Source organism: Heptranchias perlo, chromosome 7, assembly GCF_035084215.1.
Source record: "Heptranchias perlo isolate sHepPer1 chromosome 7, sHepPer1.hap1, whole genome shotgun sequence".
Lineage (NCBI taxonomy): Eukaryota > Metazoa > Chordata > Chondrichthyes > Hexanchiformes > Hexanchidae > Heptranchias > Heptranchias perlo.
This window is the reverse complement of record NC_090331.1, coordinates 88,678,690-88,700,100: the sequence shown is the minus strand read 5'-3', so window position 1 is coordinate 88,700,100 and position 21,411 is coordinate 88,678,690. Positions and strand designations below refer to the sequence as shown.

The 21,411-nt window shown below is 45.1% G+C and overlaps 1 protein-coding gene across 1 annotated transcript in view; it reads right to left on the bottom strand.

The window, feature by feature from the left end:
- Positions 1–21,411, bottom strand: part of LOC137323945 (partitioning defective 3 homolog B-like) — a 750,054-nt gene that overhangs the window by 497,002 nt on the left and 231,641 nt on the right. Inside the window, exon 4 of the mRNA XM_067988088.1 lies at positions 7,074–7,198. Within this exon, the coding sequence (XP_067844189.1) occupies positions 7,074–7,198 (125 nt within the window). The remainder of the gene's footprint in view (positions 1–7,073; positions 7,199–21,411) is intronic.

The window sequence follows — 21,411 nt, the reverse complement described above, 5'->3', positions numbered from 1 at the left end:
AGATAGAGGGAGACAAAGGTACTAGAGGAGAGAAGGAGCACTGTCGGGGGATTGGGGCTCAAGCAGCAGGGGAGAATGGAGTGGGAGAGGGCATGGGGCCCAGCATTTCCTGCAGAGTCGGGAGGAGCAGCAGCAAGGTGGGGAGTGGGAGAGGCACCGAGAGAGGAGCAGCCGGTGAAGGGGTGAGTGAAACCTGGGGACCTTATCGTGGGTAAATAGTGAAAGATTGTGTCCATTGGTGGGCGAATGGGGAACAAGGGGACTGAGACGGATGATTCTCACTGGTGGAACCAGGGGGGAAGGGAGGAGGAAGGTTCTTGAACTGAGGGCTGTTAGACCGTGGGATCCTTCACCACATGTGGTGATTGAGGTAGAGACTAGAACTGCATCTAAAAGGGAAGGAGATAAATATTTGTACAGGAGGAACATAAAAGGATCTGGGGGGATGGGGTTACAGGAGAGAGCACTTGCATCAGGGGCCGAATGGCCTCCTCCTGTGCTGTAATTTCTATCATTCTATGAAAACTCTCCATTATCGAGACTGAGCCCAGGGAGTGGTTTCGAAATGTTGGTGCTGAGCTGGGTTCAGGGCGATGTGCCCTGTGAGAAGTGACCTGAACGCTGAGCCCACTGACCTTTGTACAATCTCTCGGTTTGGTCCAGGTCGGTCTGTGCCGGCCGGTTTTGATGTGTGAAGTTCAGGTTCAGATCAGCTCTGTCTGAGGTTCCCAGTTTGTCACCTTCACATGGAATCGGAGTCCAAGGAGATGGGGAGAGAGATCGGGCCTATTAAAAGTGGCATTGACTGGAGAGCCTGACCGCACCTTGTGTAGTGCAGGGGGATTCTGGCCATGGTTCCAGGATGAATATCAGTGTTACAGGATTACTATTAGTTACAGGTAGGATATCGAAGCGTTACACCTATTACTACCAGTTACATATAGACTATCAGTGAATTACCATTAATTACTAGTGGAATCAAAGTTCTCCCGCCCTCTGTTTCCCCCCCCACCACTTCCCCTGCCCTCGGTTCCTTCCCCCCACCACTTCCCCTGCCCTCGGTTCCTTCCCCCCACCACTTCCCCTGCCCTCGGTTCCTTCCCCCCCCAGGGGAGGCCTCCTGGTTCTTGGAACTTCTCGCACAACAGCCGTTGGTGCAAAACCACGAGCAAAAATCCTCAACAACAGGGGACGCAGCCTTTATAAAAGGTAAATGTAATAATATTTGTAGAGGCCATGTGATCGGATGTCACGTGATCAGGGCATCACATGGTCAGATGTCATGTGGTCAGAACATCACGTGATCAAACCTCCAGGAATGCTTCCCAACCAGAGTTGGCAACCCTATTCAGTTGTGATACAGTGGATCTGAGGGAATACAGAACTCAAGCTCAAATTTCAGAGAAGAGGTCGAACTCTGAAGGAAACTTCTTGGAGCCATTTTGAGCAAAGAATGGCTGATTTATGAGTTAACAGGGGTGTTTTTTCTCCCCCCTAAGAGTTATTCATTTTTAAGTGTTATCTATGTTATTTTTATGGCTGTATATATTCAGTTGGGTCAGAAATAAAAACGGCAGCTTTAGAAAACATAAGCGCATGCAATATGATTGGCAGAAATTGCAACTCTTTCAAGCATTTAGATTTCTGTGAGAACTTTGCCAGTCTACATTTCAGCCAATCAGTAGGCTGAAGTTGCTTATTTGAGCCAATGAAAAAAACGTGAGACACTCATTTTTTTTTCCTGCTGTGAACCATACATTTGTGCAACCCACTGTCGAATTACATAGAATGTACAGCACAGAAACAGGCCATTTGGCCCAAAATGTTCATGCCAGTGTTTATGTTCCACACTCGCCTCCTTCCACCCTTCATCTAACCCCATCAACATATCCTTCTATACCTTTCTCATTCATGTTTATCTAGCTTCCCCTTAAATGCATCTATGCTAATAGCCTCAACTACTCCTTGTGGTAGCAGGTTCCACATTCTAATCACTCTCTGGATAAAGAAGTTTCTCCTGAATTCCCTGTTGGATTTATTAGTGACTATCTTATATTTATGGCCTCTAGTTCTGATCTCCCCCACAAGTGGAAACATCTTCTCTACATCTCCCCTATCAAACCTTTCCTAATCTTAAAGACCTCTATCAGGTCACCCCTCAGTTTTCTCTTTTCTCGAGAAAAGAGCCCCAGCCTGTTCAATCTTTCCTGATAGATATAACCTCTGAGTTCTGGTATAATCCCAGTAAATATTTTTTATACCTTCTCCAATGCCTCCACCTCCTTTCTGTAATACGGAGGCCAGAACTGTGCACAATATTCCTCTGACCAAAGTACTCTACAAGTTTAACATAACTTTCCTGCTTTTCAATTCTATCCCTCTAGAAATGAACCCCAGTGCTTGGTTTGCATTTTTATGGCCTTATTAACCTTTTGCCAGTCTGAGTAACTATCTTTAACCCCTACTCTCTTTTCTGTTTTGTAGCCAGCTTGCTATCCATTCTGCTACTTGTCCCGACACCACATGATCTGACCTTATGCAAGACTTCTACTGCTATAAATAGACAGAGGCTAAGAATTTCCCTAGCCACTGTTTGTAGTGTCATTATATAGGTGTTTGTAAAGATTATCTCTGTTCAATGTATATATAAAAATCATTTTAAAAGGAGATTTTGCGAGATACACCAAAGAGAAAATCTTCACAAACGTATCTACAACATCACAATACAGTAACTAGAAAAATTCTTATTCCATTGAGAGCATTTTACTATGTTGAGAAAATTAAAACGGCTACCCCACCTTTTTTAGATGCTTAAAGTTAGATATGCTGTTCAGCCAAGTCATAGTTGCAGATTTATCAGTAAGTAAATAAATTAGGGAGAATTTTTACATATAATAATATATAAAAGGATAATAGATGGCAGGCAGTGTGTTTGAGGCTATAATGCAAATCAAGCGGATCTAACAACGTCCTAATCCCCAAGGATAAAACTCAAGTGGTTTGTGATCAATAGAACACTTCAGATTCAAATACTACGTTAAATTCACTGCCAATTACTGTATTTGATGCAATATATACTGAAAAAAAAATTAGCATTTTGAACCAGGAATGAAGCTCTCAGTTCTATAGAGTGGAAGGCTTTGATCATATTTTCTGCTCAATTTGAGATGTGAGCCAAGCCTCCAGGCCAAGGCTTAAGCGTAGTAATGTAGGAAATACTGCAGCCAATTTGGGCACAGCAAGGGCCCATAAGCAATGTGATAATGACCAGATAATTTGTTTTTTTATTGAATGTGTTTGGGGGATAAATATTGGCCAGGTCACCGGGGAGAACTGCCCTGCTCCTCTTCAAAATAATGCCATGAGAGCTTTTACGCCCACCTGGGGGGGCCTCGGTTTAACATCTCACCCAAAAGATGGCACCTCCAACAATGCAGTACTCCCTCAGTCCTGCACTGGGAGGGTCAGCCTGGATTTTGTGCTCAAGTCTCTGGAGTGGGACTTGAACCCGAGGCGAGTGCGCTACTACAGAGCCTCGGATGACACCCTGTAACTAGTCCTCATTTGAAAGGATCAGCTCTAGATCAATCCCAGCCAGTTTCTCTCTTAACTGGCACTTCAATTCAAACTCTTAACGTCAAACAGTGGCGGCCAGCAGACCTTTGTGTCCAGTCCGTACTACCAACTGTTAAGAGTAACCAGTCGGCGTCACTATGCTTACTGAATATTAATTTAGACTCTCATTTTTGAAGTAATAACCATGAGCAGAGCAAGTGTTGAGTCTGTTGGTCTTAGAGTCAGCAACTGATGGGCTTCATGCCATACACTGTCGCTTTAATTCAAGTTCTAATTTTAAACAGTGCAAGTGAACAAACGGTGCAGCACCTGCTGACTGTAAGACCAGCTGTTACAGTTAACAGCTAATATAGTAGGTGAAGAGAGGCAGAATACCAACAGTTTAAGATGCACTGCTGATAAAACTTGAAGTGTGGGTGAGGGGAGAAACTGGGGAAAGTTGCAGTCAGATGAAAATCATAATTTTCTTGTTGGAACATAGGAACAGGAGTAGGCGATTCAGCCCCTCGAGCTTGCTCCACCATTCGATTAGATCATGGCTGATCTGTACCTCAACTCCATTTACCCGCCGTATCCCTTGATGCACTTACCTAACAAAAAAACCTGTCGATCTCAGTCTTGAAAGCTAGAATTGTCCCAGCATCCATAGCCTTTTGGTGCACAGAATTCCAGATTTCTACTACCCTTTGTGTGAAAAAGTACTTCCTGATTTACCTCCGAAATGGGCTAGCTCTAATTTTAAGATTATGTCCTCTCGTTCTTGATTCCCCCCAGAGGGGATAGTTTCTCTGTATCTACCCTATCGAATCCTTTTAACATTTTAAACACCTTGATCAGATCACCTTTCAATCTCTTATACTCAAGGGAATACAAGCCAGGTTTATGTAACCAGTCTTCATAATTTAAACAATTTTAGCCCCGGTATCATTTTGGTGAATCTACACTGCACCCCCTCCAAGACCAAAATATCTATTCTAAAGTGTGGTGCTCAGATCTGAACACTCTATGCAACTGCAGCACAACTTCCACCCGTTTGTATTCCAGCCCCCTTGAGATAAAGGCCAACATTCCATTAGGTGTACGATGTTACACCGTAAGAAATCACTTGCCATAATTATCTGGTGGAGTATCAACAACTGTGGCCTGCAATTAATGCAGATTTCAGGCTTTAGTAAAACAACAACTTGCATTTATATTGCGCCGTTAACGTAGTACACGTTCCAAGGCGCTTCACAGGAGCGTTATCAAACAAAATTTGACACCGAGCCGCATAAGGAGATATTAGGACAGGTAGAGCTAAGTTTTAAGAAACGTCTTAAAGGAGGAGAGAGAGGTAGAGGGGCAGAGAGGTTTGGGGAGGGAATTCCAGAGCTTGGCATCTAGACGCCTGAAGGTACGGCCTACAGTGGTGGAGCGATGAAAAATCGGGGATGAGCAAGAGTCCAGCTATGGAGGAGTGCAGAGATCTGGGAGGGTTGTAGGGCTGGAGGAGGTTACAGAGATAGGAAGGGGTGAGGCCATGGAGGAATTTGAAGACAAGGATGAGAATTTTAACATCGAAGTGTTGCCAGACCAGGAGCCAATGTAGGTCAGTGAGCACAGGAGTGATGGGTGAATGGGACTTGGTGCAAGTTAGGATGCCGCAGCACAAATAACTAAAGTTTAGCCCTTTCAAAGACAAACTTCAAAGAATAGGAACACTTATTCTCATCAGATTTACTGTGGTCACTGAATTAGACATTGCTGTCACTTCTACCAAATCCCAAAAGAAATAAACGAAATACACAGAAATGATAGCTAGTCAATCCAGGATTTTTTTTAAAAACTCATTTTTGGGATATGGATGTCACTGGCAAGACCTGCAGTTATTGCTCATCCCTAGTTGCCCTTGAGAAGGTGGTGGTGAGCTTTCTTCTTGAATCGCTGCAGTCCGTATGGCGAAGGTTCTCCCACAGTGCTGTTAGATAGGGAATTCCAGTATTTCGACCCAGCGATGATGAAGGAAATGCAATATATGTCCAAGTTGGGACGGCATGTGACTTGGAAAGGAACTGGGAGGTGATGGTGTTCCCATACACCTGCTGCCCTTGTCCTTCTAGATGGTGGAGGTCGCAGGTTTGGGAGATGCTATAAAAGAAACCTTGACAAGTTGCTGCAGTGCATCTTGTTGATAGCACACACCACAGCCATGGTGCACGAGTGGCAGAGGGAGTGGATGTTTAAGATGGTGGATGGACTGCCGATCAAGCGGACTGCTTTGACCCGGATGGTGTCGAGCTTCTCGAGTGTTGTTGTGGCTGCACCAATCCAGGCAAGTGGAGAGCATTCCATCTCACTCCTGACTTGTGCCATGCATGTGATGGAGAGGCTTTGGGAATGCTGAAAAATCAGTGCTTTTTGCTTCAGTTGTAGGATCAACAGGATCAGTGAACATTTTACTGTACCTCTCCTCATCTGGTACCACTCTGTCACCTTCCCCCCGTTGGCCTGTTAAATGTGGCGACCCAGTTTTAGTGCATCAGCGTGCTTCTATCATGACGTAACATTAGGTCATGACATACTCAGCGGGGGTAACTGCAACCTAACTCACCAGGCGGGAATCCCACGGGATCGCATGGAATGCTGGATTTATACCCTGCCTAATATTGCTTTCTAACGACTTCAATGGAAAGTAAAATCAGATGGGGTGTAAAACCCGAACTCAGTACTTTCCTGACATTGCGGGTTAGGTTAAAATTGCCCCTAGCCACTCTTTTAGACTCATTCATCAATTTTTTTTTAAAACTAGTGAAGCAATTTTCTTTGAAATTGATGAAGACGAATCATCTGCATCATCAACCCTTGCCTCCACTCTGCCACAGGCCATTTGGAGGAGGCCAATTCTGTGGAGTTATAGAAGATCATGTCTCTCTTTCTTGAATTAGCCTCTAGTGGTTTCGTAGAAAAGTGGAGGCAAAAGGAAAGCGTAAGTGCGGAAGAGCAGCACACAAGAGCGGCCAGTGTTGGTCTGATTAAGCCAGATTCAGTCTAAAAACTCTTGGGTATACAGTGTGCATCAGTCAGTCACTGCTGGTTGCAACGTACATCAAGTGGACAAGGGCTCCCAGATAACTCAATAGTAGCCACGTTCTTTGACAGCTTTTAGAACACTCTCACATTAACACCAGCTGAAACGGTGAAAAGGGAAAAGCACATTGCGAACGATTGTGGCGGCACAAAGTACAAGTAGAGAAATATAAACACTGAACATTCTGCAGTTAAAGTGATTCTATAAGCAAACCAGGCATCTGCAAACTGAATCACATTTTCACGCAGAAATGATCCTGCTGTCCTCAAGAGGGTTGCAGACTTCAGTCTCATTAGTGTTGCATACCTGCATGGTCTCTATTAAGCCTTGGACACTAAAGGTTGAATGGATCCTAAAGTGCTTAACATCCTAAATAAACACACCTTGAGTTGATACTGTGCAACTCCCCCTCCCCGCAGCCATGGCTTACCGCTATGACAGGCTTCACGATCAGGTTCCTAATTGGGGGGTCATCAGATTGAGATGCACCTGGATGGAACCCAGCAGGTGGGACCAATGCTGGGTCACTGCTTCTCCGCACCAGGAGTGGTGTGCCTGTGGAGAACAGAGACAAAGGTCAGCAGGGAATCAAAGAAGTGTGCAGCAATAATCCAGCTAATCAAGAATGGATTAATGAATACCATTTTTCCCAAACAGCCTCAGATTAACAATAAAAACAAATAAGTTTTTAAAAGAAGTATTCAAAGCATTTGTATTTTCTTACACTTAAAACACGGCAATAAGTTAACAGAATTGGCTTTATTGTGCACAGAAATATTTGTGTGTTTAATTAAACACCAATTCTGGGATTCCCAGACAACAACTTGCATTTATATAGCGCCTTTAACGTAGTAAAACATTCCAAGGCGCTTCATAGGAGTGGTATCAAACAGAATTTGGTACCAAGCCACATTAAATGATATTAGGACAGGTGATCAAAAGTTTGGTCAAAGAGATTGTTTTTAAGGAGTGTCTTAAAAGGAGGAGAGAGAGGTGGAGAGGTTTAGGGAGGGAATTCCAGAGTAGGCAGCAGAAGGCATGGCTGCCAATGGTGGAGCAATGACAACCAGGGATGCGCAAGAGGCCAGAATTGGAGGATCGCAGAGATCTCTGAGGGTTGTTGGGATGGAGGAGGTTACAGAGATAGGGAGGAGTGAGGCCACAGAGGTATTTGAAAATAAGGATGAGAATTTTAAAATCTTTGCATTTCTGGACCGGGAGCCAATGTAGGTCAGTGAGCACAGGTGTGATGGGTGAACAGGGCTCAGTGTGAGTTAGGATACGGGCAGCAGAGTTTTGAATGAGCTCAAGGTTACGGAGGGTGCAAGATGGGAGGCCAGCCAGGAGAGCATTGGAATAGTCAACTCTTGAGGTGACAAAGGTTGAGGGTTTCAGCAGATGAGTTGACAAATCAAGATGACACCAGAAATGTTAGAGCTGTTAACTATTTACATGAGTAGGCTCTAAAGTTTCAGTGTACAGGGGTTCATCAATGACTTAGTAAATAAATACATCATCCAATGTGGTTCTGAGCCACAGACCACAAACAACCTAGGTTTAACCACCAGTCTGACAGCTGATCTCATCCAGCATGATGGGTAGGGGGCATTGCAACTGGCCTAAATGGCTAACCCCCACCAAAATTCATACATGGTTCTGGCACACAACTGATTTCGCCATCTATCACCAATCTGGTTGGATCACATTAAGCTGTATGGGGCCTAACACTCTCGCAACCTGGCCATTCCCCCTATTATGGCCCCCATCTTCACTCCCTTGAGCCAAGGGGGGCAGACTTGAGTATTTCTGGCACAGAACTGGTTTAAGCTATCCATTCATCACCAGATCTGGCTAGACCACATCGAGTCTCATTGGTCTCCAGATATGGCAGAGGAAAAAGATAACCTCCAGCTTCTTTACTCCACTTCCAATTGTCGTCTCAAACTCATCTGCTCTGCCCCCTCCATCATCACCTCCAACAAGTACGAGGAGCTCATGGATATCTTTGTCACTAGGATTGAGAACATCCGTTCAACTGTCAATGCCCCTTCCTCTTCCTCCCAAGCCAACTCTCCCCTCCAAAGTTACCCCCTGCCCTAGCCTCGATTTCAGTCTCTCTCCCATCTCCCCTCATGCCCTCACTGAGCTCAACTCCTACCTCCTGCTCCCTTGACTCCATTCCCACTAAATTTACGGTCCATTCAACTTCACTTCCTGGTCCCCCACCCTGTGCTAGTGGTCATTGTAAATGGTTCCCTCTCCTCAGGTACTGTTCTCCTCCCTTCCAAAACTACCATCATCCCTCCTCCCCAAAAAAAACCACCCTCGACCCCCCTATCCTGGCAAACTACTGCCCCATCTCCAATCTCCCTACCCCAAAATCCTTGAACATGTTGTCACCTCCCTAATCTGAGCTCGTCTTTCCCACAACTGTCTGAACCTCTCCGATCAGGTTTCCTATCCCACACCAAGTCCCGTTTACCCATCACCCCTGTCCTTGCTGACCTACTTTGGCTCCCGGTCCCCCAGAGGAAAATTCTCTTCCTCGAATTTAAAGCCCGACATGGCTTTTGCTCTTCTTCCAGCCCTACCAATCCACCCCACCACCCCCCACCCCCCGCATTACTCTGACTCTGGCCTCTTGTGCATTCCCCCCCTTCCCTTTGCCCCACCATTGACGGCTGTGCCTTCAGCCGTCCAGGCCCCTCACCGTGAAATTCCCTCCTAAAACCTCTCCACCTCCTTTAAGAATATCCCTGAAACCCACCTGTTTTGGTCATCTCTCCTAATATCTCCTTTTTTCTTGTCTTGGCGCCCATTAAACCTGTCTGATTAAACCTCTATGGAGTGCCTTAGGACACCTTGTAAATGCAAGTAGCTGCTGTTGTTGGGGGGTAGTTCCCACTCCCGATGGCTATCCTGCTGGAAAGTGTGCAATTATGGACAGGACTGGACCTAGCTGTGATCAAATAGATTCAGTGCCTAGGTTCACGCATGAAGAACAGCCATTTAAGTGAGATGCTGCAGAGCTGTCAACACCCACAGAACTATACTCCAACATGAGTCAGTACCTTCAGCGGAAGAGAATGAGAGAAAAGGGCTGTTTAACAGTTACTTGTTCTTTAAATAAAAAAACATTCTCCTAAGCATGCACAACTTTACTAATTAGGATGCACTAAAAGTCATCAATCTGAAAGTTACTTAACCAGCTGAACAATCAATGAAAAGGAAAAATAGGAAAACGTGCATTCATATAGTGCCTTTCACGACCTAAGGATGTCCCAAAGTGCTTTACATCCAAAGAATTACTTTTTGAAGAGTAGTTACTGTTGAAGACAAGGCTGAAGCATTTGCAACCATCTCCAGCCAGAAGTACCGAGTGGATGATCTATCTCGGCCTCCTCCCGATATCCCCACCATCACAGAAGCCAGTCTTCAGCCAATTCGATTCACTCCACATGGTATCAAGAAACGGCTGAGTGCACTGGATACAGCAAAGGCTATGGGCCCCGACAACATCCCAGCTGTAGTGCTGAAGGCTTGTGCTCCAGAACTAGCTGCGTCTCTAGCCAAGCTGTTCCAGTACAGCTACAACACTGGCATCTACCCGACAATGTGGAAAATTGCCCAGGTATGTCCTGTCCACAAAAAGCAGGACAAATCCAATCCGGCCAATTATCGCCCCCATCAGTCTACTCTCAATCATCAGCAAAGTGATGGAAGGTGTCGTCCACAGTGCTATCAAGCGGCACTTACTCACCAATAACCTGCTCACCGATGCTCAGTTTGGGTTCCAGCAGGAGCACTCGGCTCCAGACCTCATTACAGCCTTGGTCCAAACATGGACAAAAGAGCTGAATTCCAGAGGTGAGGTGAGAGTGACTGCCTTTGACATCAAGGCAGCATTTGACCGAGTGTGGCACCAAGGAACCCTAGTAAAATTGAAGTCAATGGGAATCAGGGGGAAAACTCTCCAGTGGCTGGAGTCATACCTAGCACAAAGGAAGGTGGTAGTGGTTGTTGGAGGCCAATCATCTCAGCCCCAGGGCACTGCTGCAGGAGTTCCTCAGGGCAGTGTCCTTGGCCCAACCATCTTCAGCTGCTTCATCAATGACCTTCCCTCCATCATAAGGTCAGAAATGGGGATGTTCGCTGATGATTGCACAGTGTTCAGTTCCATTCGCAACCCCTCAAATAATGAAGCAGTCCGAACCCGCATGCAGCAAGACCTGGACAACATCCAGGCTTGGGCTCATAAGTGGCAAGTCACATTCGCGCCATACAAGTGCCAGCCAATGACCATCTCCAACAAGAGAGAGTCTAACCACCTCCCCTTGACATTCAACGGCATTACCATCGCCGAATCCCCCACCATCAACATCCTGGGGGTCACCATTGACCAGAAACTTAACTGGACGAGCCATATAAATACTGCGGCTACAAGAGCAGGTCAGAGGCTGCGTATTCTGCGGCGAGTGACTCACCTCCTGACTCCACAAAGCCTTTCCACCATCTACAAGGCACAAGTCAGGAGTGTGATGGAATACTCTCCACTTGCTTGGATGAGTGCAGCTCCAACAACACTCATGAAAGCTCGACACCATCCAGGACAAAGCAGCCCACTTGATTGGCACCCCATCCACCACCCTAAACATTCACTCCCTTCACCACCGGCGCACTGTGGCTGCAGTGCGTACCATCCACAGGATGCATTGCAGCAACTTGCCAAGGCTTCTTTGACAGCACTTCCCAAACCCGCGACCTCTACCACCGAGAAGGACAAGAGCAGCAGGCACATGGGAACACCACCACCTGCACATTCCCCTTCAAGTCACACGTCATCCCGACTTGGAAATATATCGCCATTCCTTCATCGTTGCTGGGTCAAAATCCTGGAACTCCCTTCCTAACAGCACTGTGGGAGAACCGTCACCACATGGACTGCAGCAGTTCAACAAGGCGGCTCACCACCACCTTCTCAAGGGCAATTAGGGATGGGCAATAAATGCCGGCCTCGCCAGCAACGCCCACATCCCATGAACGAATAAAAAAAAGGTAGGAAACGCAGCAGCCAATTTGCGCACAGCAAGGTCCCACAAACAGCAATGTGATAATGACCAGATAATCTGTTTCAGTGATGTTGGTTTAGGGATAAATATTGGTCAGGACAATGGAGCAAACTCCCACATTCTTCTTCAAACTAGGGCCATAGGATCTATTACATCCACCTGAGAGCGCAGACAGGGCCACGGTTTAACGTCTCATTGAAAGACGGCACACCTGACTCAGTACAGCATTGGAGTGTCAGCCAAAATTTTGTGCATTAGATTTCATGGCATATTAAAAGTCACCAAACCGAAAGCTGCTTCGCCAGCTAAACAATCACTCAAGTATAAAAGACATTACGTGGGCCAAACCAGCTGTGGAAATGCACAATTTCAGGAAGAAATAGAGGAAGATCTGCAGGTCAGTGAATGGTGTGACGGTAAGGAGAAATGCTGTGTGTTGTGAAAAAGGGGCAACCCACCAATAACAAAATGGTCAAGTAGACTTAGGAGGCCAATATTAGGATGACCAAGAAAAAATGCTTCCTCCCAGACATGAAAATAGCCACTAAGAAAATAAAACAGTAGTAGATTTATGGGGGGGGGGGGGGGGGGAAGAAAGGAGTTTGAATATTCTGTGCAAGTGAGTCAGGGTCAAGTAGACCCTTCTGTACTGTGCTACTCTGTTGGGAGTGGCCTCTTGCACTGTTAATCGATCAAAACTGAAAACATTGCTAATAATTATTAGCCAGACAATGACCTCTCAAGCTGGTACAGGTATCAGATGGGTTTGTCTGAGTACATTGATACTTTTAATGAAAATAGATCCAGGAATCATTGCTATTGCAACGCAAAGGGAAATAACAAAGATGGTCAAGAACTAGTACAGCAGGCTAAAAAATAATAGCTTAGAACTTTTACAGCTGAGAACGACTGACGGCAAATCCATCATTATTCACACCTACATCTGACAATTACAAGGCACTCTTCGTTATCTGTGGGCAAAGTATGTTGCAATATGCTAAATGCATGGACCTAAAGCAATGGCAGCCCAAAATGCACAGACTATCCATTCAATATGCTTTTTTCTTCTCCATACTGAAAAAAGTACCAAAGTACAGATGGGCACAGAGTCTCAGTAGGCCAAACTCCTCATGATCTTTGAGGAGACTATAATGGACGACATTGGAAGATGGGCTGGGGGGGTGTCGGGGGGGGGGGGGGGGAAGAAAGATAGGGTGTGACATGGGTGATGTACAAGCTAGGCAAAAGGAACACATTCCTCGTTCAGACTATTGAAACCACACATCTCATCTGTACACTCGGGGATAACTTTCAACTTCAGTTGGGGGGGGGAGGGGGCGTCTAAAACTGGCGGCATCTGATCGGCCACACGTTATGCACCCGTCCAAATATCCTTTCTATTGAAGTCAAGTTGAAGATCACCCCTACTTACGACAAGACATCACCCCCTCAGTACCAAGTACTGCACTGAAGTGTGAGCCTACATTTTGTACTTAAGTCTCTGAAGCGGGGCTCAAACCCACGACCTTCCGACTCAGAGGCGAGAGTACTACCCAATGAGCCAAGCCTGACACCTCTAATTTGAGGCTGGAGAACCCCTACAGGTCCAGTGAGTAAAATGCATCTCTTGGGGAGGTACTCAGTTTAGGAAAGTTTAATCTTTGGCTTCTGGAATGCTACGATTTCAGCTGGGCCAGTCGAGGGGAGCACAATAACAGGCACAGTATCCCCTGGTTAGGGAGGGAAAAGTCAGCAGATCCTGCTCCTGATTACTGTCCAATAACCCCTGCATGGACATGCCACATCATTCCTCCATTATCAAATAGCCTGCCAACACACACTGGTTTGTCTTACACCTGAAGAATAGCTATCTGGCACCTTAGGGATGTTGGCACTTAACTTAAAATAGAGGACGACAAAAATACGGGGAGGGGCATGGGAAGAAGGAACAGTTAATAGTTTAGACTTTATTTGAGTGCCTATTCTCAAGCTGCTAGTTTTTTCAAGCTGCTTGTTTTATTAACATGCCTGCTACTGTTCGGATGGGTCTTTGTTCCGTTCTCAGATGAATCACTAGAAAAAAAGCATTGAATCTTGAAGGGAGGGAGAAATCTGTTTTAGTAATTTATTAGGAAGGGTCAATGACATCATCTCAGAGGATCCAGGATCACTTGTGCCAACTCCCAATGAAGCAGTCAGACCTCCCAAAGGCAACGCTCCAAATAGGAGGGAGGGAGGTTTGTCTGCACAGGTGTCCCGTGATCCACCTGGATACACCGCAGATTTGTAAGTTGCACAAGCAAAACCAATTTCGGGACAGGATAAAGTCCTAGGCATAGACCAGCCTGGCCTTCCAGTGAAAGAGAGAGAGGCTGATCAACACTGCTTGATTCCAGCAGAGTGATGCCACATGGACACCATTTGGGCAAACAGCAGGGGAAGGGCACCAATTAGCATCCTTGATGGTCAATGGAATGCTATTAATAACATGATAAGGAGGAAGGTCCCAATGCTATGCACTGCAGTGCTAAATTTGTGATCCTGTATGCACCTCACTGCCAATTTCAATCAGGTGCCTCCTCACAAGGAGGATGCAAAACCCAGAGGGAAAATGGGAACATAGGAAAGCAGTAGGGCATTCAGCCCCTCGAACCTGTTCCACCATTCAATCAGATCGTGGCTGATCTGTATCTTAACTCCATCCACCCGCCTTGGTTCCATATCCCTTAATACCCTTACCTAACAAAAATCTACCAATCTCAGTTTTGACATTTTCAACTGACCCCCAGCCTCAACAGCTTTTTGGGGGAGAAAGTTTCAGATTTCAAGTCACCTCCTTGGCACCCAGTTTTGAAGCAGCATTGGCAGAGTGCTGGGAGCAGGTCTCCCACCCGACCTCCCCAAACGGAAGAACAAAAAAGTAGAACAAACAGGGAATCTCACGGCTTGAAGAACAAACCTCGGCAACGCAACCGCAGATCTGGCAACATCAGGAAATACAAGGTTTGAGATTTATGATCAAGACGACAGGCAGCAGATCGCTAATTTGCTTTTTTCAAAAAAATAACAGAGCTGTGTTTATTTTTCAGTGAGACGGTTTGAAGTAGGCCACTTTTTGAACAAAAATGAAGGAGTCTCATTCCAGATGAGTCAAAATTTGATAGGTTAGACACCAGATGCTTTGCTGCACAGATGCACATGGAAACAGAAGTGCAAAAGAAAATAAAATCTTATCAAAACCATGCTACTCCCCCAGCCAAACCTTGAACAAGATGCTTGCAGATTTAATTTGCTGTCTTTGGAGGTGGGGGGGGGGGTCAATGTCATCAGCTGTAGTGCCAGGGTAAAATAGCTGCAAAGCTCCTAAATCAATTAGTAGCGTCTCAGTAAGGTTGTTAGCCACAATTTGGCCAAGCTAAGCACGCAGTCAACAGATAAGCACCTCTGATTGCCGGTAATCTGTTCGATCCCTGCTCAGGGAGGAACAGGTGGACTGGAAAATTCGTTTGATAGACGGAATCACTACCCGAGAGTAAATCCCCTTTAGATTACACTCTTGTTCTTTTTTAAAAAAAAATAAACCATTTCCAGTCCAAGGATGCCCTCTGAACCAAAGATCTGTCAAACAAGTTTGCCGGCATTTATGTGGTACCTTCGTCATCACAATTTATTATATTGGGTGTTAGCCATGGCTCTATTGCAGCACTCTCCCGAGTCTGAAAGTCGTGGGTTCAAACCCCACTCCAGAGACTTGAGCGCAAAATCTAGACCGACACTCCCAGTACAGTACTGAGAGAGAGTGATGTGCTGTGGGAGGTTCTGAGTTTCAGTTGAGATGTTAAACTGAGGCCCCGTATGACCCCTCAGTTGGACGTAAACAATCTCGTGGCACTGTTTTGAAGAAGAGCAGGGGAGTTCTCCCCGGGGTCCTGGCCAAGTTTTATTCCTCAACCAACACCACTGAAACAGAATACCTGGTCATTATCTCATTGCTGTGCACTAATTGGCTGCCGCGTTTCCTACCTTACAGCAGTGACTACATTTTAAAAGTACTTCAAGGGCTGTGAAGCGCTTTGGGACGCCCTGAAATTGTGAAGGGCACGATAGAAATGCAAGTTTTTTTTTTAATATACACAAGGACAGCAGGGCATTTCCTGGGATCAAACAGAAGTCAGTATCCTCACACGTCCAAGTCGCGTGCTTCATCATCAGTTACGCACAGAAACAAAGGGCAGGTTAACTATTTTCACATCCGATAACTCACGGCTCAACTTGGCCACCTCAAATTTTTATTTTTTTTTATTTATATTTTTGGATTGTAAGCAACTTGGTTAGCAGTATTGTTTCAAAGCACTGACTTTTAATAGGATGCTAGACCTGTACAAGTTTCTTTCTTGGGGGTTTAGGAAGCCTTTTTAAGTCCCTCAATCTGCTGCTAATTTGAAAACGCATTCCCTCCTAGCAGTTTCTAAAATAAGACTCGGTCAGATATTTGTGGCAGCAAATAGAAGATGTAAGCTAAAAATAGGAAAGTTCATTAATGGGAACCAGAGGAAAAAAAAGTTAAACAAACATGGTTTCCACTGAACCACTCAGAGTAAGGTGGCAGCGGCTGCCTCCCACAGTCTGTGCAGGTGCAAATTTTGATCCGGGCTAAGTTAGCTAATCTCATCCACATTGGGCTCAACAACCCGAAGAAAGGTGGGTTGGCTGGGGGCGGGGGGGTGAGAGGAGAAAAAAAAAAAAATCAGCCTAAGTTCCTGCTTCTGACTACGACCCACTGCCGGAAAGTGCGTGCATATGGTCAGCATCAGGCTCGGCTGTGATGCCCTCTACAGCCAAATAGGCCCTCACCACCATGAAGGATGAGCAGTTAGCTGAGGCAACAGTGGAGGGGGACACGAGAACATTAGGCCCAGAGTGGTGAGAGTGTCAGGGTTACGAAGTCAGACTTAAAACTATTTTACAAATCCCTCAAGTACAATTTGCAACAAATCCTCAACCACCTGTTACAGCTTTTTAAAGCTACATTTAGACCAAAGAAAATCTGCTTAAATTTCAATCAGGCCATAATGACCCAAGAAAGATCTAATGCTGTTCACACTCTCCTGCAGGGTTAATTGCAGTTTTAATTTGTAATAAAAAGTGGCAGAAGATTCACCATCAGACATTAACATGAACTGCAGCTTTCCTTCTGGCTCAGTGGTAGCACTCCCGTCTCTGAGACAGAAGATTGTGGATTCAAGTCTCACTCGAGACTTGGGCACAAAATCCAGGCTGACACGCCACAGTACTGAGGGAGTGCTGCACTGTTGGAGATGCTGTCTTTTGGATGAGGCATTAAACCAAGGCCCGGTCTGCCCCCTCTGGAGGGTGTAAAAGATCTCATGGTGCAGAGGAGCAGGGGCATTCTGTCCAGTGTCCTGGCCAATATTTATGCCTCAGTGGGACGTATTGAGGTCGTGAAAGGTGCTGTATAAATGCAAGTCTTTCTTCTCTGTCTGATGCAGAGCTGGACACCAACGTGCCGCTGCCAGCCATACTTCATGCAAGAGATCCCCTCTCCTCCTGATCCTCCCGTAAAAAGAAAGACTTGTATTTATATAGCACCTTTCACAACCTCATGACATCCCAAAGTGCTTCACAGCCATTGAAGTGCTTTTGAAGTATAGTCACAGTTGTAATATGGCAAACATGGCAGACAATTTGCCATCAGCACGGTCCCACAAACAGCAATGTGATAATGACCAGATCATGTGTTTTTAGTGATATTGGTTGAGGGATAAATATTGGCCAGTACACCGGGGAGAACTCCCCTGACCTTCTTTGAAATAGTGCCATGGGATCTTTTACGTCCACTGAGAGGGCAGATACGGCCTCAGTTTAACGTCTCATCCGAAAGGCGGCACCTCTGACAGTTCAGCACTCCCTCAGTACTGCACTGGAGTGTCAGCCTAGATTATGTGCTCAAGTCTCTGGAGTGAAAGAAGAAAGCGCCACATCGGTACAGTAGGTGATGCTCAGAGATTAGGATTGCAGCAGATTAGAGGAGATTTCACTCGTAGCTAGCTGGCTGTGCTACACCTGACCAGAGAGCATTCGATGCTGACACGGGACGCCTCAAAGCGAATTTTTTTTAAAATTCCCTAGCACTAACATCCTTCGCTTCATTGAACACAAATGTTTAACAATTTCTTTTAAAAAAAAATTGGGAGTGGAGACATGAACCAAATAATAATTTTAAAAAGATAGGTATCCTTTCATAGTGTTAATTTCAGACTAAAAACTGTTATTCTAATTTTTGTGTTAGTTCCAGAGTCTGGTATGTAATAATTACCTGCAGTAAAATTAATTTGACTTAACCGCTGCAAATGAGCAGTGAATAGTCCAGAATCCAGCACATTCAGAACAATGTTTAAATGAACATGTATGGGTGGACTTGCACTGCATCAGTGGAGTGGTGTAATCTGGGAAGGGGGAGGGAGGAGCAAGAAAGAGAGGAGTTCCCCTCCACAATTCTCCCACACGGTGAATCAGCGAATGTCTCAATCTAAATCAGATCATCGGAGAAGTGGTAAGCAGAGGTGAGAGCGAAAACTGCAGGGTAAGTCAACACACATCACTCCTAATGGACAGCTATAGAAACCTGGCAGAGGTCTGTGAACAGGTCATTTGGGAACATGAGCTAGGCTAAAAAGAGATGAAAAAGGGGAAAAAAAGTGCAAAACCACTTAAAACATCAACTAGTGGCAAGACCACTGTGAAAAAGAGCACATCAGGTTCTCGCCTTAATGTTACACGCAAGATTTATCCAATTATGTTTTTTTTCTTAAAACCTGTTTGCTACCCGATTTTTCTACTATTTTTTCATTCAAAAAAAAGGAAAAACACGAAAAATGCATTAAAAAAATCCTTCAGTGTTTTTGCCTGTGTGGGCACGGATTCCCTCCACGAATCGCAGGGTTCAAACTGTGCATGACATTCGGTGGATTTCTCCTGTACGTGGGCGTAAAGTATTTAATTGAAAGCAATGGTAGGCACTTTACTTTTGTAATTAAGTTATTGGCTCTGATGTACTGAAACCACTTTCTGGAGTACAAGGGATTACTGCCAATTTTACTTTCTTACCTTTTAACCATTTGGGGGGACTGCAGTCTCATTCTGGTGACAAACCAATCACATAATTCCGCACATAATTCTCGAAGTCCAGAATTAAATCAGCTGTAGCTCAGTGGTAGCATCTTACACATCTGAGTCAGAAGGGGTCCCCTGTGGCTCAAACGGTGGCACTCTCACCTCTAAGTCAAAAGGCTGTGGGTTGAAGTCCCACTCCAGAGAGTTGAGCACATAACCCAGGCTGACACTCCAGTGCAGTACTGAGGGAGTGCTGCACTGTCGGAGGTGCTGTCATTCAGATGCGACGTTAAACCGAGGCCTCGTCTGCCGTCTCAGGTGGACTACGGTATTATTCGAAGAAGAGCTGGGACGTTCTCCCCAGTGTCCTGGCCAATATTTATCCTCAACCAATGCCTAAAACAGATGATCTGGTCATTTATCTCATTGCTGTTTGTAGGAGTTTGCTGTGTGCAAATTGGCTGCCGCGTTCCCTATATTACAACAGTGACTACACTTCAAAAAGTACTTAATTTGCTATAAAGCACCTTGGGACACCAAGGTTGCGAAAGGCGCTACATAAATGCAAGTTCCATCCATCTATCTGTATACACACAGGACAGCAACAATGTAAAAGTACCAAAAAAAATTGCAAAATGATTGCGATGGTGAGTGGGATCAACTTGGTAATGCACACAGAACAGGAGGGCCCAAGGTCGATCACAGGTTGAGCAGCTTCTGCTGCAACATAATGAAGAAGCCTCAGCATCAGTACTCTACAATAAAAAGATGGGCTCGTAACATTTTTGACTCAACTTTTTGGTCACACTGTGAATTCTGATGACATGATTGGGAACTAACTTTGAAGAGTTAAGCGCACAGGGTGAGTGTGCTATATTAACTCAGAAAAACACACACACTCACATGAAATATTCCAGATTAATGACCTCTTAATTTTGTTTAGAAAACTAATCTGTGCACCTTAGAACTCAACCAGGAGAATCACATATCAACTGTGCTGGTTCCCAATGTTGCAGGTACGCCGCTCAAGCTAGGGCAATGGAGCGGTGCAAGTTCCATGGTGTGCCTTCAACACCAGGGGTCAGGATGTGTCATTTATAATGCTTCCGAATAGTTCAGGAGACGACGACGACGACAACTACTTGCATTTATATAATGCCTTTAACGTAGTAAAACGTCCCAAGGCGCTTCACAGGAGCGTATCAAACAAAATTTGACACCAAGCCACACAAGGAGATATTAGGAAAGGTGATCAAAAGCTTGGTCAAAGAGGTAGCTTTGAAGGAGCGTCTTAAAGGAAAGAGAGGTATAGAGACGGAGAGGTTTAGGGAGGGCATTCCAGAGCTTAGGGTCTAAGCAGCTGAAGGCACAGCCGCCAAAAGGTGGAGCGATTAAAATCGGGGATGCACAAGAGGCCAGAATTGGAGGAGCGCAGAGATCTCGGAGGGTTGTAGGTCTGGAAGAGGTTACAGAGATAGGGAGGAACGAAGCCATGGATGGATTTGAAAGCAAGATGAGAATTTTAAAATCGAGGCCTGTAGGTTGTAGAAGTGAACTTACATTAGTAGAATATGTTAGTCCAGAGGGGGAGACATCCTTTTAATAATATTATATTATTATATATATTAATTTCAGAAGACTTGATTTGGTAACCGTTACCAGATAGTAAACAAGAGAATTAAAACCAAAAACTGCAAGGACACGCTGTGGTCCTTGAACCTTTGTCATTAGTGATTTAGGCAAGTTATTCCCATTACAAGGGACATCTTTTGCTGCAACATTTTCCACTGATCAAGATAACATTTTTATCCTCCACTGACAGCAAGAACAGCTTCAAACATTTAGCTATCTCACTAATTGATTTTTCTTAAGAAGCCCACAATTGGCTGCCTCTGCCTGTCCTTCCTCCTGGTTGTTTACAGAGATCGAAACAGATAAAGGCCTTAGGTGAGGGTCAGGGGTCGTATCAACCTCCTGACCTTTCATCAATGGGTCAGGACAAGAGGTCCCCCGCAACACAAGAATGCACTGTTGTACAATGACACTATAAACACTGACAGATGTCAAAAAGCTGTAATGCACGGTAATTATTTATCAGTGTTGCAACCCCTGACACACAGAAACTGATGAACTCTGACTGAAGTGCAGATAAGTTCCACAAAATCAGTTTCTTTCAAAGCTGAATTGTCCCCTTTCACTGACACAAGACTAAGTTCTGCTCAAAATGACATAGATTTAATTAACTTTGTACAACTTTTCCCGAATACTCTCCCTTTCTCTTCTGAGGACAGTGTCTCATACTGGGAAATGGCTCCACTGGAGCGTGTAGCCCTCCGGTACCTCAACCAAGTCACCATTCTTCACGTGAGTGTCAACAGACGACTGACCATCATGAAAGGCACTATATAAGTGCAAGTCTTTCTTTACATTTAGGCTCTCAAAATGAAAAATGGCCAGTAAATACTGTGCTGTAGATTCTATGTAATTCCACACATATGATTCCTCATAACTATTGTTTCCCACACCTGGCATCATCCTGGTGAATCTATACTCCCTCTGGCTTAA